The sequence below is a fragment of the Pocillopora damicornis genome, chromosome 10 (genome assembly GCF_964200805.1).
Source record: "Pocillopora damicornis chromosome 10, jaPocDami1.2, whole genome shotgun sequence".
In the NCBI taxonomy this organism is placed as follows: domain Eukaryota; kingdom Metazoa; phylum Cnidaria; class Anthozoa; order Scleractinia; family Pocilloporidae; genus Pocillopora; species Pocillopora damicornis.
The window spans coordinates 20,805,052-20,831,583 of record NC_142679.1 but is presented as its reverse complement, the minus strand read 5'-3'; the positions used below and the strand labels follow the sequence as shown (position 1 = coordinate 20,831,583).

At 37.3% G+C, this 26,532-nt stretch overlaps 2 protein-coding genes across 4 annotated transcripts; both read right to left on the bottom strand.

Annotated features, from left to right (window-relative positions):
* Nucleotides 1-3,857: 3,857 nt before the first annotated feature.
* On the bottom strand, nucleotides 3,858-13,044 carry LOC113666708 (COP9 signalosome complex subunit 1-like). 2 transcript variants are annotated; one of them, XM_089185311.1, is made up of 17 exons: nucleotides 12,724-13,044; nucleotides 11,771-11,860; nucleotides 11,203-11,303; nucleotides 10,772-10,849; nucleotides 10,227-10,302; nucleotides 9,876-9,937; nucleotides 9,289-9,339; nucleotides 8,782-8,866; nucleotides 8,044-8,121; nucleotides 7,341-7,395; nucleotides 7,136-7,221; nucleotides 6,661-6,755; nucleotides 6,089-6,194; nucleotides 5,429-5,509; nucleotides 4,660-4,884; nucleotides 4,313-4,360; nucleotides 3,858-4,075 (listed from the first exon to the last, which is right to left on the bottom strand). In XM_089185311.1, exons 1-17 carry the CDS (start codon nucleotides 12,757-12,759, stop codon nucleotides 4,022-4,024), a joined length of 1,407 nt encoding a protein of 468 aa, XP_089041437.1. In that variant the 5' UTR covers nucleotides 12,760-13,044; the 3' UTR covers nucleotides 3,858-4,021. The 2 variants fall into 2 exon arrangements, with proteins under 2 accessions (XP_089041437.1, XP_089041438.1); XM_089185312.1 differs by lacking the exon at nucleotides 8,044-8,121 and having other exon boundaries at nucleotides 12,724-12,878.
* A 537-nt stretch (nucleotides 13,045-13,581) lies between these two features.
* Nucleotides 13,582-21,389, bottom strand: LOC113666710 (NACHT, LRR and PYD domains-containing protein 3). 2 transcript variants are annotated; one of them, XM_089185268.1, is made up of 3 exons: nucleotides 21,106-21,389; nucleotides 17,699-18,399; nucleotides 13,582-16,966 (listed from the first exon to the last, which is right to left on the bottom strand). In XM_089185268.1, exons 2-3 carry the CDS (start codon nucleotides 18,390-18,392, stop codon nucleotides 14,217-14,219), a joined length of 3,444 nt encoding a protein of 1,147 aa, XP_089041394.1. In that variant the 5' UTR covers nucleotides 18,393-18,399; nucleotides 21,106-21,389; the 3' UTR covers nucleotides 13,582-14,216. The 2 variants fall into 2 exon arrangements, with proteins under 2 accessions (XP_089041394.1, XP_089041395.1); XM_089185269.1 differs by lacking the exon at nucleotides 21,106-21,389 and adding an exon at nucleotides 19,767-20,015.
* Between the last annotated feature and the right edge of the window lie 5,143 nt (nucleotides 21,390-26,532).

The following is a 26,532-nucleotide window of genomic DNA, read 5'->3' as shown; positions in this document are numbered from 1 at the left end:
CTCCTGCCAATTTATCATTGTCTTTTAATTTTCAAAACTTAAAACTGCTTTGTAGAGGAACGAAAATCGAAACTTTCTTCACATTAACAGGCACATGAGTTGTACTGGAGATAAGGGTTTTTTAATCGGTGTCTAATCAATCCAGCACCATTTCGAGGGACGAAGGCGGGAATACAACAGTTTCTAATCACAAAATATATTCTTCTATCCAACGTTGTATTATTTTATTCAGTATATGATTAAAACTAATGTATAAGCAGTGATTAGATGATTATTTCATCACTGTTGAATTTTATTTTTCTATTTCTTTTGTTTTTGATATTACGAATACATTTTATTCAATATTCATTTTTCCCTTCTTTTTCACCTTGAATCAGGGCACGGTGCTAAAATGTTAAAACACCGCTTTTTGCAAACGGTTCGGTCTACAAAAATTAATACCAAAAACTATTAAATAAAAGTTTCGTTATTCCTCGAACGTCGCTGGCACCGAAAAAATTTCAATATGAATAGCCTCCTTGCTTTTTTTATAGAGCACAAGCCCTTATGGTACACGACAAGAAGTCCACTATAAATCGTAGAACAGTAAGAGGTAAACAAACAAACTGACCGCGATCAAAAATACTATGGTTAAAGATTGATAGCTTTCTGAATTATCTATAAGCTTTCTTGATGACAATGGCACAGCGAAATTTCCAATCTTTGTTTACGATTCTGTTACACAACTGCATCATCAAGGAACAAAATTTAGATTCATTCTGAAAGTGATACATATCTTTCAACGTCTGGAAATTTCAATAAATAATTTACTTGTTAAATGACGGTTATTTGATCTAACCGAACCGGTAACCTGTCTGTCCTCGTTAGCTCACAGCACAAAATTTTCCGCTTCATCATAAGGGATGTTCACTAAGAGGAACTCTCAGCCAAGTAACGATTCAGAAAGGAGCTTTAGCTAAATCCTCGAGACGAACACGGAGAAATCTTTTAAATTTAACCCTGGATACATAGATGGAAAAATAGCTGAATGTCAGCATGAGAGAAAAGAGTGAAATAGATTTTAAAAAAAGTACAAACCTAAAATTGAACAAAATGAATCAGTACATATATGTAGATAAATAAATAAATATATAAGAATCGAAATGAGGCGATATCTCAGAAACCTTTCCACTGAGTGCGGTAAAACAGGCTGGAGTGGTGAGACACTTGAAAACCGCAGCATAACTAAAATGGTTTAGCCTTATGGTTAGTTCGACTGAAATACAAGTAGTTCCCGTTTTACTTTAAATTAAATAAATTCAAAGCAAATCTGTATAACTTAAAGGCGATAATTAGCTAGGAAGTAAAACGTAATTTCTGAAAACCGGTGTTACGAGGCATAATTAGGACGGATCTTGAATCAATTGATTATTGAACAGCTCAACCAAGCCCTTGCTTCCTACGCACCTTAAGCTTGCGTTAACCGCTCCCCAATGGAACCTGTTGTACATTAACGACTTTCCCCGGGATCTCGTGGTTACAAAAGCATTCATTTAGAAAAAAATTTTTTTTTTCGTTCGATCCCTCTTGGCATCTATGATAAAAGGCTAGCTTCGATCTTAATCTATAGATTCATGGCCTTTTAAATCCCAACTCTGACTTCACGCTTCAAAACAATCCGATACCGTTGACACCCATCTGAATTCGTTAACGGACTTTGGACAAAAATTTTGGATTAAATGACAGTGGGAATCCATTAAACATTATGATTACCAGGCGACACTGAAAACCAGATTGACATATTATCTCTTGAGTAAACTATAATTTTTCCAAATTCCCCGAATCAATTTGTTTAGGAAACGAGATTTCGCAGTATTTCACGTGGCCAATCAGGATAACGGCTTCTTAGCTTAAAAGGTATAACTTTTTACAAATTTTTTAATCTGAAAACTTTGCATCATGCTGCTACCTAGACCTGTTTCGAAGCATTCCTGCCTCTGCGGTAAGTCACAATTACTCCCAAGTTCATCACCTATCTAAAAACACGGGTAATGATGACAACTGAATAAAGGGGGTAAGTTTCTAAAGAAACTGTGGTGCTGCGTCGCTCTGACAAAGGGCTACCGCTCGAAACGTCAGCTTTTTTACTCTCTACGGTGGCCAATTTACGTTTTCAACTCAGTTGTTAACACTAAATTACCTGCAATGATGACAACACTCTTTGGTATGAAAGGGTTAAACAAGCAGGTTTATTTCCGATTCTGCGAGTAATGACGGCTGGGTTAAGCAAAATCGTCGTAATTTTGAAGAAACAGGGAGCTTGGAATAACGCAATACAAACACAACCTGCTGATTTGTTTAACTTCGCTGATGTCTGCTTTCCTACTTCAACAGCGAAAAGGTAGTCTTTTTAGATGAGAAAAAAGAATTAAGGCACAGTTTAGAGCAAGGTCAACCAGGTAAAAGCGTTTGTTGTTAGTTCAAGACCCACACAATGCCTTCACTGATAATAATCTAAAAAGGTACCTTGATATTCCGACAGAGGACGAACATGCAAATACCTCGCGATGCAAATAAACCGTTTTTTGCACACAGCACGTTTGTATTTTAAAGAACAATAGCTGTTTTGATAAGTAAAAACTTTGTACCTTACATCAACTCGTACCTTTCGTGGTTTGCTCGTGGTGACAGAAGATTTACATCGGCTGGAACAGCACTCTCCTGATTATCAACCTTTCAGATGTTTTTTGAGGATTTAAAACATATTATGTAAATATCATGTGTCTCAGCAGCGGGTATGTTATTAATTTTTAAAGACCTTAAAAATTCAAATAGCTTCAGCACAGGATAGCATTTAGGATTTTCTAAATTTAGATAAGTCAACGAAACAAAAAGGAGGGAAAGAGAAAAAAAAAATTCAGAATTGTAGAATTTTGTTGTTTTCGAGTAAACGTTGGGAAAAGGAGGTTTTCTCTTTCTTCCTCTTCTTTGTATATTTTAATAAAGATATAAACATATGTTGTACCCTTTGAAATATATTAAAGAGGTTTGATTCGAATATTAATTCAAAGCTGACAATACTCATAGCTCCTAATAGATTACCAGCGAGTATTGAAATGGAACCCACTTAGAAAGCGTCAGTAAAACCTTTTTAAAGTTTATCGTAAATTGATAGAAATAAGAGAGATGGTAAGTATAGAGCTCGGTAAAGAAATAGAGAAAATTGTTTTTTCGTCTTGTCACGAGCGTGGGACAAAGAAAAAATTCTGAGTCCCCATGAGGAATCGAATCTCAGACCTTCGGATTCCGCGCCCCGATGCTCTACCACTGAGCCACAGAGACTCCACGGTGAGCGAGGTCTATTACGGAGTTTACATAAAATGCGTCCCGCATACTGCTAGGATCAGCAATGTCGATAGCGTAATGTTTGCAGATAGAAATAAGAGAGAAGAGGTAAGTTTTTGATCGACATTGCTGATCCTAGCAGTATACAGGACGCGTGTGATCTGTAATTCTTTCCTCTAAGTGCTACAGATTTCTTAGTAAATTAGCCGAGAATTTAATGTTAGATCAAAATAACAACTTCATGTTTAGATATTGCAGGGAGAATTTACATGTTAATCACTTCTGAGAGTTTAAGGGTTGCATAGCGTTTTCTTGAGTGCTGTGGCCAATTTGCTGGTAGAAACAGTCTTTATTTTCTTGGAACCATTCTTGGGACTATCTACTGCAGAACAATAAACAGCTATAAATAAAATCATTGCTCAGAGGCTAGGGTTTCATCCACTCGACCATTCGACCTTGCATGTAAGAATCACCCACAATTAACTGCCACCATTAACTACCCCCAGAGCGAATAAATTAAGAGCTTCGACACGTACAGTGTACTCGAACTAAACAATTTATTTAAATTACCTTCCTGGGAGTGAAAAAAAAAGGTCAACCATTACAATGTTCAACTAAAGAAATGATATTTGGTTTCATCAAACACCAGTAAGAAATTTAGTGAACATCAAAGGAACTTCAAAAGCTCCGAGAGCCCCTATCGTGTAACCGGCATGGACACATCGCCAGAACTTGCCTCACGTGGAGGGCTCTGTGAATGCAATAAAAAAGAGCCCTATTTAAAAGTGCATGACTAAATTAAGTACATTTTGAATATAATAAAAATAAATCAGTTAAATTGTCTTCATCCTGGTGCATTTGCTGGTTTTCATATGGTTTAAGTTTTGTGTACGAGACAAAACACTAACCCATTGCGGTAAAGTTTGTCTTTAAAAATCAAAACAAATGCAAGTTACATATATTGGGAATTAGACAAAATGTTTCTTACTTTGACGACGATTTGGTTGCGCAGAATGGCACCACGAAGAATTAAGGCCTGAAATGGCAAATAACAAGTGAAAAAAATAGATCCATGTCTCTAAAAACAAATTTTAAAATGTAATTTAAAAGCCCAAGTATTAATCACACAAACATTTTAGGAACGATTTGGCTTTATCACTGCAGTTTTGAAAATGTGTGTTCGAGACAATTTGAAATCAACCAATTTCAGTGGTCACTCAGAATTGGTAGGGTCCCACCAAAATATTAGTAACGTGTTCCTCTGACCAAAGAATGCTATCTTTTCAAGGATCATATTTTTCTGATGACAAAACATTTCCTCAGACATGAACTAACCTTAGTTCTTTTGTGATAATCTTTTCCCATTTCTATTGCTTTTTCAAAGGTGACACTTCTCTGATCAACGTTTCGCGCGAACAGAACCTTGTTGTGTGAATCGATTCTGGCCTGTATCTGCCCGTCAAGTATCAGCTCTGACAGCTCATCTTCAAGTTTAGAAACAGTTGTGTTGAACGCATGCGCCATCTTCTCCATATCCGCCGACACATATGGACTGAAGTACTGAAATAAGGAAACAGATCAGTTAGTGACTGAACAGAGAAGGACTTAAGCATTTTCATCCCTCAAAGTGATCACTCAGTAATTTCCCCTTACAACAAAAAAACTCTCTTATGCACACATTCTCTTCAAGAATACTGATATGATCGAACGAAAGCAATGAACTTTTAACACTTGTATTATACATCAATGTATTTGCTTATCTTGGAGGCTCCTGCGTCTTACATTAAACATCTTAGAGAAGGGGGAGAGAGAGTGGTGTGGTGGCACTTTCATCCATGATTCTCACGTCTCTAAGTAATAATTTTCCCAATAAACTATTTTCTTGCGTGGGCGAGAACTTCGCTCCAACACGTCAACGTCAGCTTCACATGAAGACACGTTTAATTCGCGTTTTACACTCGGTTATAGCCGTTGAGCTAAATTTCATACATTTAATCATAAATTCTAAACGAGTATGTTTCTAAACATGTAGTTATGATTCTGACCAGGTTGCATTGTTTCGTTTATTTTCCAATTAATTGAACTTCTCAAAACTGCTACCAACCTGTACTAAAGCCCTGTTCCTAATCTGACTGTACAAAGTGTTCACATGTGGCGCTAAATACATGTCTAACATGAAGTTATCCTACGAAAATGAAAAGAAAAAAAATACATATTAAAAAATTAGTCGTGTATTATTTGCGAGTATCTTTTTTTCCCCATTTTTTACCTTCACTTCCAGGAACTTGAAGTTAATCAATAACTTTTGTCTTTCTTTTGTAATTTATGAAATTTTCATTAAAAACGATGCAGTCTGTTGCGTTCTCTTAGATGAAAAATCCCTGTTACTACGACAATCACACGATTAAAATATTCGCCAAAATATTTTTAAAAAGGGGCGAGAGGATGAATGAAACTGAGTCACAATAAAAAACTAATAATAATTATAATAATGGTTATTATTTTTTTAATATTATTGAAAATTAAAAATCTGAAAAATAATAATTGGGATTATAAATACGAGGTCTATATGCTCTTAATGCCAGAAAACATACTGTAAGCTACGATTGTAAAGTAAATAAATACGACTTTTTCAGTATTCGACTTGGCCTCTCTAAATCAACAATTCCACTTTTCCCAACATTTAAACCCATCCATGTACTGCTGTTTTCATTCTAGTAGAGATATCAAAGCAGACATTTTATTTTCCACAAATCTTATGTACCTTCATTTCATCCAAAAGTTTCAAACAGGCAGCATACTGCGACTCATGGAACTTATATAACACATCTCGCAGTTGTGGCTCCAACTCAAGAAAAAGCTTAAACGAACTAAAAACATAACAGAATTTAAATTTAGTTTCAAACCAGCGTTCTCCCTATGACTTTTACATGGTGTTAGCTGATTTATGAAACTTTTTAAGGGTGAATCTATGAGGTATTTAAATATTTTCTCTTTTCAAACTCAAACGACTATACTTTCAACATAATTAAAAGGTAAATATTTGCATGATAATGCAGTTTAACTTCTACTACAATTTTAGTCCTTGGGCCATTTTTGTTGAAAAATTTGTCAACCAACAGCCATTTCCTGGTAGCCAAAGCTACATAGCAGGAAAATCAATTTCATTTCCTTTTTTCCCTTTCTTTTTTTTTATCACTCTAAATCCTCTTCACATTAATAAAACTACATCTGTTCAGTGGTTTCTGGGTTCAAAATTTTATAATTCAATATTTAACGTATGTGGTCGCATCAATCTGACCTGACGGCCAAGTTCAAGAGAGACATGTACAGTACCTGCTTGATAAAACTTTTTTTTGCAACTCTTGTCTGTCAAATGAAGCCAATGCACACAGTCCCCCATACACTGCCACATTATTGGGTGAGATAATCTGCAATGTAAAAACAGGGAAAGAAAAAAAAAGAATGTCTACTTGTACTTAAGATTCTATTCACATACACCTACAGTGTACACCATATTCAAGATTTCTACCATGTCATACAAAATATTAAATCAAGGCTGATGTATATTAGAATGAGTGTAGTGATGTGCCTTAAACTTTCATCTCATACTCTTGGGTTCAACTATTTCCCAAAAGGACAAAGTAAAACAACAAACAAAAAATAAATGGAATCACTGGATGAAGACATTGTGATGAGTATATTAGACAGGTAGCATGACACTTAACAATGGAAGGGGTGCAGGCAACAGACTGACACAAACATGTGTATCTGGGACTTAGCATTTGCCTTAAATTATATGAAAACCAACCTCTGGACATTCACAGTTGTCAAAAGAAGCTTGTAAGAAATTCCTGGCAGCTGATTTGTACTTCCTAGTAGCAAGCTCTGCAAGGCCTATCAAGAAAAATTAGGATATTATGAGCGGGGATCAGTAAAAATTTTCTTTAGTTATTATACATGTATGTGCTCAAATAATATTATTTTTAAACTTGCTTGACAAAAGATAGATATACCTGCAGCACACTTCAGTTTGGTTAGAGTCACCAGATTTGGTTTTCTATCTTTCTGCTACAAAATAAAAAGATAAAATTTTGATTTTGATAACCTGGTGCCTTCATTGCTTTGTTTGCTGGTTTGGATGTAGATTGCATGAAAATAAAAAGCAGACAATATACCTCATTATAAGTTAGACTTACTATCAAAATTCAGAGTGGTTGAGAGCATGCAGTCAATATTCAATTATAGCATGTGAAGTTGACTTGATAACCAAATATCTGGAGCAGATATTGGGTTATCATGTCAAGTTCAAAGTCTGCTTAGTTTCCAAGCACCATGTCCTTTTTTTGTTCTTAACTTTTGCAAACTTAGAGAGAAGTGTCTTCTTTTGCAGATTTTTTAAAAAAATCTATAATAAAACAATTATTGAATTTGGTTTTCACATGATATAAAGAAGTAGAAAAACCATGTAGTTGTGTTATCAGCCTCAGCCTTTGGCTTGGTGGATTACTCAGACCTCAGCATTGATAATTCATGATATCATGCTCAACTTCATCCAATAATTACTTGTTGCATACATTTTTGATGCTGGTAACTCTCTCCTTTACTTGGCCAGCAGCCTTCCAGCTCTGGTATCAGTTTCTTAAACACTTTTTAATTTTTTTTATTTAGGTAATAAATTAAATTCTCAATTTAACTTTTTTTTTTTTAAATTTTTACCTCAGCTAGTTCTGAAGTGTTCTCAGCCTTGTTCACATAATTCAGCACATGTGACCAGTTACCCAAGTGAATACTGACCTAAAAACCACCGAAGATAGTGAAGACAGAAATTAATAGTGTGGGTGAAAAACAACCCACAGTGTTTACTTTGATTAATAAAAGTATTTGTTATAAATACAGCTATTCAGCTTTCAATAAATGTAAAGTATATAATATTGTGGTTCAAAGCTTTCCTTGGTTTTGACTTTTTCAGAAAGTTTATGTTAGTTTGATTTTTCTTTGACACAGATATACATCATCTGAAATAAGGGGGAAAAAACTCACACTGGATGACTACTTTGAAGAAATTTCAAATCAAAGAAAAACAACAAACACCTATGTACATGACAGTCAGTTAAATATCTTGCATTACTGAACAGTGCTTAGTTCCTTGTTCATAATAATCACACACAAAAAATTCTCATAACTTTGATAGAGAAAAAATCTCTCCAAGGCCTCGTTTGGTACATGTACTTTCCAAGGATTGTAATTGTTAATTAAATGATCATTCAACTACTGTATTTGTTGCTTTGACTTTCTCAAGGAAAAAATCCTTTTCTGTAATTTACACAATTTTTTTTCCTCCAACAAAGTTTATAGGGATCTCATGGTAAATAGAGCAAGGCAAACAGACACAAACAAGTTATTGTGTGACAACAACACTGTAAAGACTCATCATGTCAATCAGTTAGAGCCTACCTTGATGACATTAACACACATATTGACAACATGTTTTGCTGTTGTGCAGTAGTCTCTGGCTCTTGAGTAACACTTTAATGCATTGCTATATGATACAATAGAGAAGTTGACAGTTCAAAGATTAACAGATACGCACTGTTACTGAGAACAAAATCCTGAAATATTCAGGAAAATACATAATCTTTGTATGAACTATGTGTGACAGTTTCAATGTGTACAATGTATGTGTTGTGGTTCAATTTTATCCTTGGTTCAAATTTTATTTTCTTTTGTTTTTGGGTATTGTAGTTTGAAACAAAGGAAAATAAAATTTGAACCAAGGATAGAATTGAGCCACAACAAATGTAAATGTAAGGTGTCAGTAGAATTACCAAAAATTACAAACTATATTATTTGTAAGTTCACATTTCTTAAGGCTTAATATGTTTAATAACAAATACACAGAAACAAATACAAGACATATTTATAGAAGCCTCTTGTGAATAATCATGCTAAAACAAAACTAACTTCAGGTCTCCACACTCAAAGTAATGATCCCCTAAATCATCATGTCCACGTCTGCCAGATAAAAGACATTTCTTGTAAGTACCACATAGAAAACTACACAGGAGGTGTACAAACTGAAGCAGTTATACTCATGATTTTCATTAAGTAACGTAGGAATAGGAGGACAAAAGTTACTTTAATAGAAAATTACTGCCTAAATCTAAATGAAAATTAGAGCTGGCCACTTAAAGTAGAAAAATAATTTTTGATCTCCAAAGCCTGGTTAACACCTTAAATGTATAAATATTATGTGAATGCATCATGTTTAACTTAATGCCTGTCAAAGATCAACATCAAATTTAAATTTTCAAACAACAAAAGATTTTGATTTTGGAATAAAATCAAAAGAGAACTTCTCTCGCTCACAATTTTTAGGACAAAGTAACATGCAAGCAATTCCATGAAAGGAGCAATGGGACTCTGAGAGTAATAAACACTTATTCACTTGTGTAAACAATGTAATGAGTGCTTTAATTAACCATCTGATGATAATAATTTGGTTTAAGGATAAAATTGCAAAATCTAAGTCACCGTTAACTGACTTTTACCTGATGCTCTCTTTGATTGAGTTACTTTTATAATTTTTCAGGTCTGTATCCAGCTTCTCAAGCTGCAAAAACAAAATAAGATGGGCATTTAAAAGAAAAAACATTTTCATTTTTTAGACATTTAATTCCTTATAACAATTGGTATGGGTTGTGCCTACATCTCTTGTTTTAAGAGCATCCAAAATACTAATTGGATGGTCATGTAGGTTCAACTAGCAATTAAGGTGGATATCAATTGTTTTTTTCTTTTTCTCCTCCTTTGGAATGAACTGACTGAGAAATGTCACCTTTCAATAACTGCTGTGGGAAGCTGGCAGGTGACTGCTCATCAAAATGGTAATAATAAATTACCTTGAGAGCAGCTTTTTTACTTGTAGTTTCAATCCAGATGGCATCAACAGCTGGGCATTCCAATTCACTGCGGCTACTGCAACATTGATTAAGATTGTGTAAAGAAGCTGATGCCTAGAAATCACTCACATCGTATACACACTTTTATGAATATAAATTAGTTCATTTACAAAGTAACAGAACCAACTTTATGGATGGGCCAAAACATATAGCCATACTTCAGATTTCCCACGGCAAGATTAAATATTGGCAGTGCTTGCAGTTTTGAATATACAATTTTTTGTAGAACAGTACTTTGAGGCATTGTTTCCCCATGATAAATCATTAATCTCTTTATTAGCTTGAACACAAAATGGAAATACCTGTATATGAGGCCAAAAGTAGCAACACCAAAAAATGATTTTATAATGTTATTTTTCTTGCTCTCTCTTTTTCTTTTTTCATCAGGGTACAATTTGATGGATTTGATTGACGTCTCCAAGCAGAAAAAAAGACAAAACTTCTTTAGGGTTACAATTACTAACCTACATGTACAGATGTCTTACCATGCTTCTGTCATCCGTGTCACAATCTCCTGATAAAGCTGGACATTGAATGTTTGTTTCACATAACTGAGGGCTATTCTACAGATATCAGTATCAAAATAAAAGTCAAACACAACGCTTTGAGCAGCTAAATGTTTCCTGGTATACATCAAATGATCTTGAAAAGTTGTGGCAATTCTTTCACAACAAGTTGCTCCTTTGAATTCTTCCAAAAGAGACTGAACAGACTACAACACCTAGCTGTAGCTACACTTGCAACAAAGGGATTTGTTCCACATGAAAAAAGGTGTGGGGAAGAGTTTGTGGCAAAACTGTTTCTCCTGATAGTTCCTTTATTGTCATTACTAACTGTAGTTGTTCTGATTTTTTTACAAAAAATCAATTGACATGTACTTTACCACACATACTGTAGCAATCAAGTTTCACTTTACCTTAAAGCATCAACTTCAAGGGATGGACAATGTTTTGCAACAAACATCAATCTGTTTAATTTTGTAAGGCTGGTATAGTTTGATGCATACACATCAAGATCCTGAAACAGAATGTTTTTAGCTCAAATGAGAAAAGAATTGTGTTGGCATAACACCTTGATGCAACCCGTGAGAGGAATGAATCAGAGATCCAATGTAAACAGTAGCAGGAGTTATAAAATTTGCGAAGTTTATATATATGTTATCTACTATGTGGGAGGTACATAAATTGTAGGAAAAAATTGGTTGGTGAGGCCATAGACTAAGGAAACAGTTTATTGCCAAATGGGTAGATCTAGACTAGTTAATAACCAATATCTAGATTTATCTTTTTCTACTGGTTTGCTTGACTTCTACTTTTCTTTGAATGGTGCAGAAAAAATTCAAGTCAGTATTGTAAAATCTAGTATGTTTATGAATGTCAAATCAGCTAATCACATTCAAGGAATGCTGACCCACTGTGATGCTTTCATAGAAAAAATGCTCTAGATACATGTTATTTAAAAGACAAATTTAAAGGTTTCCCTACCAGAGTTGCAGATTCAATAGTGAAATTGTCTTCTAAAGGAGGATGATCACCCTCTGGTGCTATGTCAACCTGCATGGGTTCTATAGGGTTCTGAATGAATAAAAAAATTACAATGTACACAACTACATTGTAAACTAAAACAAAAAGGTATTGTTTAACTCTTTCACTCCCAAGATCTAATTAGTAATTCTCCTTTCTGTCTATTACACAATTCTTATGATGTAAGTGTGAAGAATGTAATATTTGATCAACTAATTATGCCCTCGGTAATCTATGTTTTTATCTATGCTCATCACTTGTCTGCTTGGTAATGCATTGATATTGAAAGGAGAAATTCTACCTTGGTTCATCCTGGGAGTTAAATTGAGGGTTCTCTCTCTTTATCCCATGACCAAGTTCAAAAGTCTATCATCTTTCTTATTTCATATAAGTAGATGACTCTCTACAACGAATGCTCCAACATTGCTGATCCTACTTCACCTGACTATGAAGAATGCCTGGCACAATTGAACAGGGTGCTCTGTATGGCATGACTCACTACCGAGCCCAATGGTTGGAGCAGTCGAATGCAAAGTCTTAGAGCCTGAGGATCGAATCCTCTCGTAAAACTCAGATTTTCTTCATTGTACCATTGTTGTGCCAAATGTACAACATCTTTCTCGAAACATTGTGCACAACTGTGTGTATGGTAAAAGACAACACCTCTGTCCTGGTGCATGTACACGCTATCGTCGGAAAATTAATAGGTCGATTAATTATTATCCAGAAACCGTTAAAAAGCTGAGTTCTACAGCTGATTGCACTTTCATTTTCTCTCTCGCGGTCGTTGGGTTTACGATGCATGTAATCGAATAAAAGTGCTATTTTGAACATTAAATGAACAATCAAATTGTGATCTTGTCGCTTTTCAAATACTAATCACCTATAAATATTGCAAAAAAACTTTTACCCACCTCGTGGGACCGACCAATTCTTGCTGGTAAAGGCATTTTCGCGAAATAAGAGCTGTGATAACCTGCTTGTGTCCCAGTGCATAGAGTGCCAAAGCCACCAACAGATCGATGAATACGTCGTGTAGCATGTCACCAAAATAAAACCCAGCGGTAAACAAACACAAGCTCTTCATCATGTAGAAATACATCTTGTGTCTTCTAATGTACTGGAAAGTCAAATAATTAATTAATCTTGTTCATAGCAAATTTTTCATCTCAAAAGCTTTGATGAGAATCAAGCGTCTGAAGAGCACACCCATCTTGATTTGTGATGTTTGTTTTCCACGTGTGGGTAACGACAGAAAACGGTGTCCGTTGGACGAGTCTCTGTTTTTACCCTTTTTTGTTAATATTCATATATGAAGGCGAAATTAGCGAGAGAGGTTCCCAAAATGAATGGCTATTAGTGATTGGCCCATACATGGATTGACTATTGATCTGTTGGGAAAAGAACTGTAAGACAGCCGCGAAGGAGACTGGGACTATTTTGTTACGATTGACGAAACCGAGAGGATAACAAATTAAATAGAAATAAATGCGTTATTGACCATGAGATAGGTCAAGTTGGTAGGATATTGACCCAGTAGTGAATTCGTGATTCACAAATAACGCACGTCAACTCTTTTTTCACGCCCAAACCATTCAATGAACACATTTAACAGTGGTTTCCTGTTTCTTTGCGTTACCTAATTAAGAAACGAAAGCTTCCACCTCAGCAAAATGGGCCTTTGAAAAGCTCGTTAATGAAAAGTTAAATATTTTCCAAAGCGGGTATTCTCCATAACAATCGTTTATCAAATGTAACAAAACGTAAATCAATTTCTATGGTTTATTTACCACGGCGTCTAATCACTATTTTAAGATGATGAGAAAAAAAAACCGTCCACATGCTCTTTAACATCAATAAACAAACATTTAGCCTTGAAATTATATTTCCTTTAGATCCTGTTATCGAACAAGTAGAGAATTTATTGAAACATGGACACTAATCTACTTTCCATAAAACACTTCGAACTAGCCACGCACATATTAACGGAAGTTAAGCGACTGAATGATATGAATGCAAATTCTGATATCAACCATTGAATCCGTTTCCTCAAGCGCAAACGCTTTCGCAGAGGGATCTTTCTAGAAGATGATATTTTTATCTTCATTCATATCAACATTTATTGGCGATTGAATCGTCTCTTAGCTGCTAAAGAAGCCATTCCAAAGATTCACTCGTTATGACTCCTCAGATTCATCAGTTTCGTCTACACAGTTTCTTTTAATGAACGTTTCTGGAAACTGCGATTAGAGAATAAATATGTTATATGTTGATTGTCGAGAAAGATACTTATTGCTTGATGAAATTACTCAAAAGTATATAAGGTATTTATTCTTAATATTTGTAAGCTCTGTTTCTACACTTTTGCAGTTTTGTAAACAACTATTCTAATAACTTCTGTTGTCTTTTAAGTCTTTTTTGGAAATCCAAACAGGTTAAGATGGGGTTGTCGCTCCAAAAGTTTTTTGAGACGCCTCTTACCAACACTGGTGATCCGACAGTTACCCTGCAAGTTCAAAGCGGTGACTTGAAATTGCGCCTTCTGCAAAGTTTGACATAGATCGGCAACACCAGCATCACTGATTTGATTCCAACTCAGATTTAGTTTGGTGACTTTACATGTTGCTGTCTTTAATGCTTTACATAGACTGGCAACACCGGCATCGGTGATCTGATTATGGCCCAGATATAGTGTTGTGACTTTGGATGTTGCTGTCTGTAATGCTTGACATAGACTGGCAACACCGGCATCGGTGATCTCATTACGGCCCAGATCTAGTGTTGTGACTTTGCATGTTGCTGTCGGTAATGCTTGACAAAGACTACAAACGCCGGCGTCGGTGATCTGATTACTACTCAGATTTAATGAGGTAACTTCACATGTTGGTGTCTGTAATGCTTGACGTAAACTGGCAACACCGGCATCGGTGATCTGATTACGGCCCAGATATAGTGTTGTTACTTTGCATGTTGCTGTCTGTAATGCTTGACATAGACTACCAACGCCGGCATCGGTGATCTGATTGCCACTCAGATTTAATGAGGTAATTTTGCATGTTTGTGTCTGTAGTACTCGACATAGACTGAGAACACCGGCATCAGTGATCCGAGTTCCTTTCAGAGACAGTTCGATCAGCTTAGTCCTTGGCAACGATTCTGCGATCGTTGCAACACATTCTTCGTTTAAAATGCACACAGAAAGGAGTAGTGAAGTGACGGTGCAGAAACATTTCTTTAGCGCCTTAAAGATTTGTCGTAGTCCAGTTTGTGTAATTTGGCAATTGAAGAGAGTCAATTGTGCCCAACAGGGCCGGCAAAAGGACGTTTTAATCTTTCCAGCAGTTTCCCCTGCACTAAAGGTGGTACGCCTGGAGAATCCACGTCGATTAACCAACGGCCTGTGAGCCATTTGAAGAGATGTTTGACTCCTTCCAGCAGTTTCCCCTGCACTCAGTGTGACACGCCTAGAGAGTCCACGTTGACTGCCCAACGGCCTGGGAGACAGTTGGAGAGATGTTTGACTCCTTTCAGGCGTTTCTACTACATTTAATGTATTTATGACATCCAACAGAAAAGATACAGCAATACAGTCCACATCGGTCAAGTGTTGAAATTTAATATTTCCATCACGATCACTAAACTGATTGGAAAGTTTCTTCACGACAGTTTTTGCAAATTCTTTGTCTTGGTACTCAGCGAGACATTTCGTTATTATTAGTTCTGCTGGACGCTCGGCTGAAGAGCTCTTACTGATTCCTTCAAGCAGTTTATGCATAAAAGCTTTGTCTTTTTGTTTTGATAAAATGCCAGACATAAATTGCAACACCATTGCTGACGCATTTTCTCCGGACGGAATCTTTTTGTGCTTCACAAACCAATGGGCCGCTAAGTATTCCTGGAGTGTCAGATGGGTGAAACAGAAATGTTTCGTCATTTCCGAGAAAGATTTTCTAAACATGGGACCGCAATGAAGAAGACCGCTTGCTCGTAAGTTCTCAACCTCTTCTTCAGTAAATGTCTTCATATCTTCGACGGCGAAAAGATACTTCTTCTCTCGGAGCAATTGAGCAGCCAGAATTGACAATTTGTCCATTGTAACTTCAGGTGTGGTTCCTTTCGTTTTGCTATGCTTACTAAAAAACATATTAACCACTTCAAAATAAATGTCACTTGTGTTCACCGGGAGAGCATCAGTTTTCATCGATTCCTGCAAGATGTACTCAAAATAGGAACACATTAGAAAACAGAGAACTGGAATGTGGGCAAAGCTGACAAGATTTTCATTCTTGGTAATGTGATCCATTACAACATTCTTCATGACGTCGTTTTCTTTGAAATACTTGTCGATGTATTCCTTCACATTTTGCTCAGAAAATCCTGTGATTTCCACGCACCGGTCAAAGCCAATTTTATCCTTTATGTCATCAGATTCATCGGATCTTGAGGTTATCATGACAACGGAATCTTTCAAAATTTTTCCTTTGATAAGCTTGGCACACAGAGCTGCAACCGGCATTTCCTCTTGGGCACCATTTGGATACTGTTCATCCAGATCACTAGTAATAAAACTTTGTTTTGAACATTCGTCATACCCGTCGATGATGATCAAAACGTCTTCAGAATGATGAAAAATGTACTCAAATAAAGAGTCGTCAATATTTGAGTCGTCATCTAACACTGAGGATCGGATTAAGATATCCTTCAAGCTCACAGGGTCGTCCTCAAGTAAATTCAATTGACGGAATGTTAACAAGAAAGCGAACTTAAAGTCAGGTAGTTGCGCTGGGTTTGTTTGGGATTGAAACAATTTGTTGCTAGCCCAATCTCGGATTAACTTTTGGCAGAACAGTGTCTTACCAATCCCTGCCTTCCCAGTGACGAGGACAGTTTGGGGATTCTTTTTCTCTTCACAATCGGCGTCAGAGATGAAAATGTCTTGACAGTGTGTGACTGGTTTTCCACTCACTTGACCGTACTGCTGAAGGTGTTTTTCTCTTCCCATATCAGGGTCTTCGACTGACTTTCTTCCATGTTGTATCAGAAGGCTGGTGTACGTGTCATCTATTCTTACCTTAGTTGAGGTGGGAGAAGCTACACTGTGGAACTCCGTTTGGGTTTTTATTGATTTTTTCAACACTTTTGTGTATGCTTCTACAGCTGAAAAGGAAACCCAAATGTTTTAATTTTGTCTGATATGGTTTCGATATATTTTTTAGATGTCTGAATATTGACACAAATCAGTTAAAAAGATTCTTTAGGAAATATTTGGGTTTAATGCGGATATTGCTTTTAATGAGAGGTGGGGATCAAGTTCAAAGATGCAAATGGTATGGAAATGACGACTACGCAGAGAAAAATAGACGACTTTGTTGGTAAGCAATTTTCATTTGAATGTTTTCACGAGATTGTTTAAAAGCTTTTCTCCGTGAATAATACGTTTTGCTCAAGCATGAAGTATGAACAGTATCTTTGCTAAGCCTGGGGAGTCTCACGAAACGTAAAAAGTATCATACCAGAGGGGATGCTGAAGGTGTCTATTCAAACGTATATTACTGCCGAACCCATCCATGCATATGACATCTTGTTTAATGAGAAACCCTTATTGATATTCAAGAAATCCTAAATTCACCAAAATGAGTGAGTTTGCACATCATAACATGAAGGAAGTTGCCATGCCCTTATTAACCATTTTCGCTGCATTTCAAGGAGTCGGGAGGGAGGCAAGGGGATGTTTTTTTTAATAATGTCAGTTGAGAAATTGGTGTTTCATTTTATCGGTGTCAGGTAATTTTAAAAATTGTTTTATTCCTGAAAATAGAGAAAATTAAGAGACAAATAAGAACTTGTAGACCTAATGTTTGATCTTAAGTGAATCGAGCACAAAGTTACCTTCCAATCCTGTCTTCTTTTTAGGTTTGATCAAGAATTCTTTCATATCATTTAGGACGTCTTTTATCTTATCCAGGGTTTCTTTAGTGCTGTCTTCATCCCTCACCCACTGTTTAAGAAGCTCTTTATAGTGTTCCACAAAATCAGTGTCCATGCATTCCTTTTTCAGATCACAAATAGCACTTTGGTAACCAGCTCCTCCCAGTCTCACCAATGCATCTTGGATGTCCTGCCAGTATTGATTGAATGTTGCGTCATCAACTGAGGCCTGACTGGCATGACCATAAACTGTGTTTCTGTAACACTTGATGCGAACGATATCTGCCTCAAGGGTTGTGTCTGTTGCAGGAGGAAGTGTATCCCAGCCGGTAGCTGGACGAACAAGATTACAAATGTTCCTCAGCAGAACCATAAGAAGAGTGATATCGAAATTGTTTGATGAAACTGAAGATTTGATGGTAGGATATAGTTTACTCCATTGAGATATAGTCAGCACTTTACGACATTTGAGTATCTGTAGCACCGCATGAACCGGAGGGCTTGACAAAACCGTATCAAGGTTTCCTGGCGGACGCTTCTTGTCAAATGTCTCTCTCAGGATATATGCACTGACATCCACCAGAAGCCTGCATAACCGGGCGTAATTAGTTGTCTCTTTAGTTGAACGAAACGATGGGGCCGCTGCTGAGGCCATGAAGAACCTTTGCAGAAATTAGAAAAAAAAAATGTAAAAGACATATAGAGGCAGATTAGGTCAATAATACAATCAGTTTCCGTTTAGTTTGAATTCTTCATACATGGGATGAGGAGTGAATAACACTATACATCTTCTGAACTACCAATATGGGCGGTATTTATCCGCTTGACGGTGACTTATTCAGAGCGAAAACGGATTATTCATTCTTCGAACAATCGGCAAATGTCAATTTTTACAACCTTGGGTGCGTTTTTAAGAACATTTTTTATATAACTGAGGTTTAGTGATAAATAACGTTCCACATCCTGAACGGAAAGGATATCCTACAACACTTTTCACCGATATCTTCACAAATAATTACTACGTGTAAAGTAAACTCGAAGTGATCTCAAAAATTTTTTAAAAAGAAACCATAAATAGTCAATTTATCTGTATGATAAATTTATGCTTAAAATGCTCGGTGGTGTGTGAAACACTTAAAAGTGCACGCGCAATGGTTTGAATCGTTAGATTATGAGGGCTTCCCAAGGGCAGGAAGGAAAAGTGGGGTGACCTCTTGTTTTCTAGTATTTGTCGGCGTCAGTTCATTTCTGCCAGTGTGACGTAACATAGTCGCATAAGGCTTGGTCAGTTTAACGAGGAGACGCTAGTAGAAACCAACAGAGGGAAGGCTTACTCAGGCTGTTGTTAAGTCATTATTCACTAGTTTGCCGCAACTGTGCAAGCTTTGTAATATGAATTGTCTGTGTGTTTCAAGTTAATTAAATGGGTGAACATGTTTGTTAGCAAAAGTTCATTGATTACATTTCGGGGTTCGCGCACTGACCATATTGCCTTCGGAACGTGTCAAAACTAACCAACGCTGTTTTCTCCTTGTCAGCAGATAGCCGTATTTATAGAATTAACCAGTTAAGCTACATGTAAGGTGACTTTTATTATGTTCCGATTGCGATCGCTTCGTATTTTACTCTCTGACGGCATCAAACTTTTTATACTTGTTTGTTTGTTTGCTTTTTTGTGGAGGCACACGATTAATCAAACCCATTTTAACTATGAAGATGGTTAATTTTGTTCTCAAAAGAACCATTTCACGCCTCTCATTTTTTTTTTTTTGATCAGGCTCGATAAAACTTAACATGCTGCTTGAATGTTAATGGTACCATGTCCTAACCACAACTACACGCGTCAGTGATCCTATAGTTTCGAAATGCAAAAAGTTATGAAACCTTAATACCATGGTTTTCGTCAACGGAATAGAAGCCAAAGCATCAATACTGCCTAATTCGAGAGCCAAACGAGCAAAATGCGAAAGATACGGATGTAATCGATCTCTCTTCGGAAATAAAACGCAGCCAGAGTTGAAACTCTTACCTCGTGGGCTGAGAGCCTGATCACCCACCGACAAAGCGCTCACCAACCAATTGTCTTTGAGCAGGGCCAAATTTGATCCTTTTGCAAGTTGTAAATCGCTTTAAGTCAATATAAGTTTCGGTCTCAAGGGTAAATGGCGATGAATACAGTCATCAAGAACTAAGATACATGCGGAATGTTTTCCAAGCCTCTCTATTCCACTTAAGACAAACAAATCAACGCATACCGATATGCAAAACAGTATGTTCTAAACTGTAGCAACATCCAGAGACTTTTGTTTTCGAAATCTTAACCTTTTGCCCTCCTCTTTCAATTTTTATTTATACCACATGAGTCAGCAGAATAAAACCATATATAAATCAATAGATAGAACCGTGCTGCTTCCAGTTATGTTAAACAGCGCTATCTCCTGGTTTCACACCGAAACAACTAATCAAGCAGTATTTTCTGTCATTCTTGTTCGCGCTATCACATGTCGTTATATTCTATGGTGCGGAACTTGTCAGGATTAGTAAGATTAATTGCTGACAAATTTAGTTCAGTCGCATGCATAATTTCATGCATATAAGTGATAGAGATCTTATAATTGGCGCAGACTTATTCAACTGAGTTCATTGTATTGTTATGATCTCTGATTTGCAAAAAGCGGCAACCAAGAATGTCATCGAGTAATCGCACATCACGCGAGACCGCGTGACACGTGCACAAGTCACGAATAACCATAATATGATCTGAATTGAGTTGCAACAGAAGTAAAGGTCGCGTACAGCAATTTGTTACCCATTTAGTACACGTCTCTTGTATGTAAGGGGGGTGGGGGAGAAGCAGATCGGTCTCCTCTCCTTAGAAGTCTAATGGAAAGAGTAGAACATACACCTCAGGGTCCCTCCCAAGAAACTTTGTTTCGATTTACTTCCGCCTTCAGGTAGTTATTCTTGATGAAGTGGATTTTTGTACTTGGTTTGATCTCTTTTTAATCGAAGTAAAAGTTATGAAAGATAAGATGACATTGAAAATAACCTATGTCTAGCTTTACACGAAAAACAAAATAAATAAATAAATCGGGTTGAAAGCGGAGAATTAGCATTCGGATTTCGACTAAACTCGTTCAGTTCTGATCGATCGTTCGATTGTATGTGCATTATTCACCACCCAGATGAGCATCAATTTGTAGTTTCATGGTTAATCGGTGGCCATGCTTGATTTCAAACATTGATTTAGCGAAAATGTTTGCTTGCGCGGAGCAGATTTCTTCGAGGTGGCTACAAATGTGTTAAACATAAGATGTAAGAGGCAGAAATAAAGAGCTCAGTATGGAATAAAATCCACAAACTCTTACCTCAAAATATTGACCTGAAGCTCTCTCTCGACAGCCCAGTTACTTCACGGTCGCGAAAGGTTTCCTTTTCCAATCGGTTATTTGGTCGCTGCAAGATGCGTGTACTTAGCTCAGTCAGACTTCGGTGTGTAGCAATCATCGGAGTAGAAGGAAAATTAATTCACGAAAAGGTTTGTCCATTCGTGGCCTTAAATGAATTCACCTATATACGCAAGCTAACTTCATCGCCAAATGACGCAGGCGAATTTTCAAGAGGTGGTATTTAGCAAGCTCAAGTTCCAATTGCGAAAACCTAAACCTTTAGTTTCTACGCAACCAATAATCTCCGTTACGTCTGAAGGCTTGAATGGAGATTATTTTATTACTGGTACTATTTTTAATATCACTTGACCTCATCTATTCATTCCTAAGATAAACTAACACCAGATATTATTTTTTCTCTCATCACAACGTAAAATATTATTTCTCGACCAGCAATTGAGCTTCGTTTCTGGGCAATGCGGCGGATGGAAAATCAGGGCAGTGTAATATATAGATTTAGCCAAGCATAAAAGCGGAGCTCTCGTTAGTTTATTTTCTAGCCCTTCATTATAATAAAAACTGTAATGAAACTCTTCAGCACTGGCCGTTGAAGTGGTTTTTCAATGGGGATTTAGGGACCATTCTGGGGTGGGGAGGGAAGGGAAGAATTGACAGGGTCTGGAACCTGGGGACGACATTCTCACAACTTGCAAAGTGATCAACACTCGTGCTAGTCAGTGGTATTTCCAAGCAGCTGAGGACCTTCGTTTTTGTTCCTGATGTTTTGAGCAAATTTTCGATGATGGGGAATCTTTTCCTCTTCAGATAAAGTGTGCGTTGTCAGCATCAGTTGAAATTATATTCTTTTGAGCGTGACTGATAATTTTGGTTTGGGAAAATAAGCCAAAATTGAAAGAAACGACAGTAAACTTCTTCCCGGTCGATTGAAGAGTATTACACGTGAGAACAGGGAATTAGTAAATCAAGATGCCAGAATTGTACGGGCTTCTCCTATATCTTTTTTTGAAGTTGCCAGGTATGACTGCTTACCCCACCGTTTTTCCCATAAGCATAAAAATTAAAAAGAATGTGACTTTCAACTCGTGTTTGAACCTGTTTTTTTTTTAACTTTTTCTCTTATGGCTATATATTATTGTTTCATAATTGTCCTCAGGCTGGAAATACACGGCGTCTTTATGAGATTTTTCTCTGTTATTTGATTCGGTAACCTCTGCTGTAACTACTTATAAAGTAGGTTTCTTTTAGCCAACTGTCCATGATCTTCGCAACTCTAGCTAATGAAATACAAAAGTAGGCAGTAAAGAAATGTGTAATATCTCTTTGCAAGGATGAAAAGGAATGCCATTTATGAATTTTAAAATTGTAAATGCCAAAAACTTAAAGATAGAATTTGAAAAACTACTAAAATATGGTATATCTATTCACTGATATTTTTATCATTAGCTGGCAAACAGAGATATAAAAGAGGCTTTGTGCAAAAAAAACAAAACAAAAAAACAGGGCGATAAAATTACAGATTCAGTAGAAGCATATGACATTCACTAGTACAATGATGTTCTCACCTGAATTCAATCTGGAAAGAGAACTCTGCATCACTTCTTTTTTATCCAATCAAATTTAATTATTTGCAGGCAGGTTAGGAAGAAAATTAAAGGAATGGATATATGTTACAAACATGTAAAAAGAAACCCCTTACAATAAAATAAATCAGAAGCATATTACCTACATATGCAAAACGGGTGCAGTATACGTCGTAAAAGTAATTTTATTCTAACCCTCCTCCTTGAAGGGTGCCTCGTGTATCAAATATATCAAGTGCAGTACCTCCAGCGTCATAAGCCGGGCTTTTGGGGCTACAAAAAAATAAAATAATCAACAAGCCACGCCAGGCCAATTTGTAGAAAGTCCTTCGTTACCCGTGCCCCATAAAACTACAGTAAAGACCAATAAAACAAATAGCACTTCAAGATACGTATTTCTTAATCCAACTAACGTATCCAAGCAGAGGAGAGCACTCATACATCAATTTTACTACTTTCCCAGATGTAAGTGATACGTCACAAGTCACGTGTTTCATTTCCGTTACGATTATTTCCGTTTAAGTTTAACGTTTGTTTCCACTTGTATACGCCCTAACAAACTCCCCCCCCCCCCACGAAGAAAAGTGTCGTCCCTGACACTTGCACCTAAACTGCGTATTTGAATAGCACACATTGAATGGTTTCACGCCCGTAAAGGGAACTGGTACCGAAGATTACAAATATCTTCTTGCACAACAATATACAACTTAGGATTCTGACTTATTAATCTCTAATAAAAGGCTGCAGCAACTGAAATTCACGGTAGCATCTCCCGTCCATAGGGTACACTCTGTATCATTTGATAAGTCTTCGGCCTGTGGTAAAGGTATCTGATGAGCAGTGTTACACTTATCCTTCCGGACCCTTCTTTCTCTCTTCTGGCCTGTTTTGCTTGGGATGTTAATAGGAAGATTATTACATGGCAATAGCAAGCTCCTATGTGAGGTTCGAAGTTCTGTTCCCACCAGAGCCAGCCTCGGGTTTGCCTTTATACACAAGGCTATCTCCTCCTTTACGGCTAACGACTATGTGAATCTGATCCTCCCGATGTGAGCGCAGTTTCCCGGTTCACCCCGTTCGCTCAGAAGTTACGTCTCACTCAACTCACGTTTTCTCTCTGCTTCTGGTGGTAGTTGGCCACGCCGGATTAAATCACTCACTCGACGAACGACCTGGTCAGTGGCTTGTGCGTACTTGAGGTCTATCCTTGGTCCTGTAGATTCTTCACTTCTAAGTGGGTCAGTTGGTAGGACGGTGAGGTCTCCTGTAAGGGTGGACACCCAGTTAACTTGTCCTTGGTCTTGAGATTTTGTTGACCATGCAGCGGCCTGAAGGACACACTGTGGTACTATTTCTGTATAATCTGTGTCAACAGAGGGCATTCGAGATAAAGCGTCGGCATCAATGCTGGCTTTTCTTGGGCGATAGTGTATAGTGAAATTGAAATCGGCTAACTCTCCAATCCAGCGCAAACTGGTGGCATTCAGTTTTGCAGAGGATAATACATAGATGGGTGGGTTATTTTCGGTGAACACTTTAAAATTTGGTGCGTAGTCTCGAAACTGATGCAGATAGCCCACTTGAGGGGTAGAAATTCCAATTTCCCGGGATAGAGATGGTAATTCTCCCCGTTTGGGGTCAAGTTGCGCGACCCATAAGCGACAACACGGAGAATGTCATCCTGATACTGATACAACACGGCGCGTAAGCCATCCTTTTAGGCGTCTGTATGGAGAACAAATGGTTTCTGTAAGTCAGGATACGCCATTACTGGAGCACTTTTGATTGAGTCAATAAGAGTCCGCAAGGCAGATTGATGAATGTCAGTGTTTTGCCGGTAATTGGCCATCGTCACTGCGTTCCTTCGTAGATTTATCCCGCTTAACTTCCTGTGGAGGACGACTACGTGTCTTCACCAGATCATAGATAGGGTTGGCGATTCTAGAAAAGTCTCTAACATACCGTCGGTAATAGTTCAGGAAACCCATAAGTCTGCACACTTCATTAACTGTCTTCGGAGGCGAGTCTCTGAGTGCAAGTACAAGCTTAATGCTGGATGGATCTAGTTTGTATCCCTCTTTCGACACAATGCGCCTAAGGAATGTAACCTCTCTCTCAAACAATTTACATTTTCGAGGTTTCAGTTTGACTCTGTTTTTTTAGTCGTCGAAGAACCTTGCGTCTGTTTTCAATGTGATCCTCAAAGGTGGCACTGAATATCGATAATATCATCCAGGTAGGGTACACAGTCACTGTCTCTCAAGTCTCCCAGACAGTTCTCCATAAAACGTTGGAATGATCCAGGCGCACGGGAAAGACCAAAGGGTATCTGGACCCACTCATAGAGACCCCAATGGGTAATGAAGGCTGTCAAAGGCTGGCTGTTTGAACTCATAAACTCTTGGTAGTAAGCTTTCCCCTGATCAAGAACAGAAAACCATGACAAGCCATTGAGGTTATCCAGCATTTCCTGTATTCGGGGTATCGGGTGGCGGTCGGGTCGTCTCTTTTTGTTCAGTGCTCTAAAATCCACGCACAGCCGTATGCTTTGATATTTTTTCTCTGTACGCTGTACGAGGATGATGATTTCTTGATAAAATTCTGGTTTAACAAATCTTCAATGTAGGCCTTCATCTCTGGGTAGAGTGGTTAAGGTACTGCTACATAGTTCTTCTGTACAGGTGTCTGGTCCTCTAAATCTAGGTCAAGTTTAAGGTCAGGGATGCATCCTACATCATTATCATCTTTAGCAAAAGAATCAGCTTCCTCAGTAAGCAACTTTAAAGTCATCTCTTTCTGACCAGGTGTCAGACCTTCCAGGTCTATGTCCCTGATATGCAAGGGAATCCCCATCGGAACCCCTCCCAACCCTTCATAACTGTTTGAACTGGCTCTGTAGTCCCTGATACTTGTACTCCGTTTTGTTGGGTGTCGTTAGTTCATTAATTTGTTTCATAAGTTCCTCATCAGTTAGCCCTGGGGTACGAGGGGTCGTTCTTAAGTTGGATGCTAAAATATCATCATGAGGACCAGTTTCGAAGGATTTTACAAATGTCTTCTGAATCAGCGAAACGCCGTAATTAAAATTAAAACCCGATTCCTGTCTGGCGAAATTTACCTTGTTACGCAGGTCCAAAGAATGGAGCAGGAATTGCTGTGGTGACTCATTGCTTTGTTGATATTTATAACAGTTTCAGCTGAAGGGTTTACCCTGGTTAAATATGTTATCATTATCATTATTATTATTATTATTATTATTATTATTATTGTTAATACCTACTTTTTGATAACAGGATAGCTTTCAATTATGAGGAAAGCGCTTTGAGAGTAATCCACTACTTCTTGGTTCAATTGCACACCAAGATAATAGATTAATCTATCAGGGAGGTAGAAGGTATTTTCTGTCATTTTGATTTAAAATATCAATGGATGCATGGTGCGGAACTTGTCTGAATAAGTCTGATAAACTTATGACAAATGAACTTCATTCATATTTGAATAATTGGTTGTTTGTTTAGCAGAGCGTGATCTTAGGTCTATCAGTTTATTGTGTTATTTTGATCTTGATTTTTGAAAAGCGGTAACCGTGAATGTCCTCAAGTTATCGCACATCACGCAAAGCCACAAGCGTGCGCGAGTCACGAAGACCACGAAGAATCAGCGAGGCATAGGAATTCTCTTTTATATAAGGGCCATGTGACAATTTGCAATGTTAACAACTCAAATGAGTCGTCATATGATCTAAATTGAGTTGATGCAGCGAAGTAACTCTTAAGGCAAAGTTTGCACAGCACGTTTTATTATC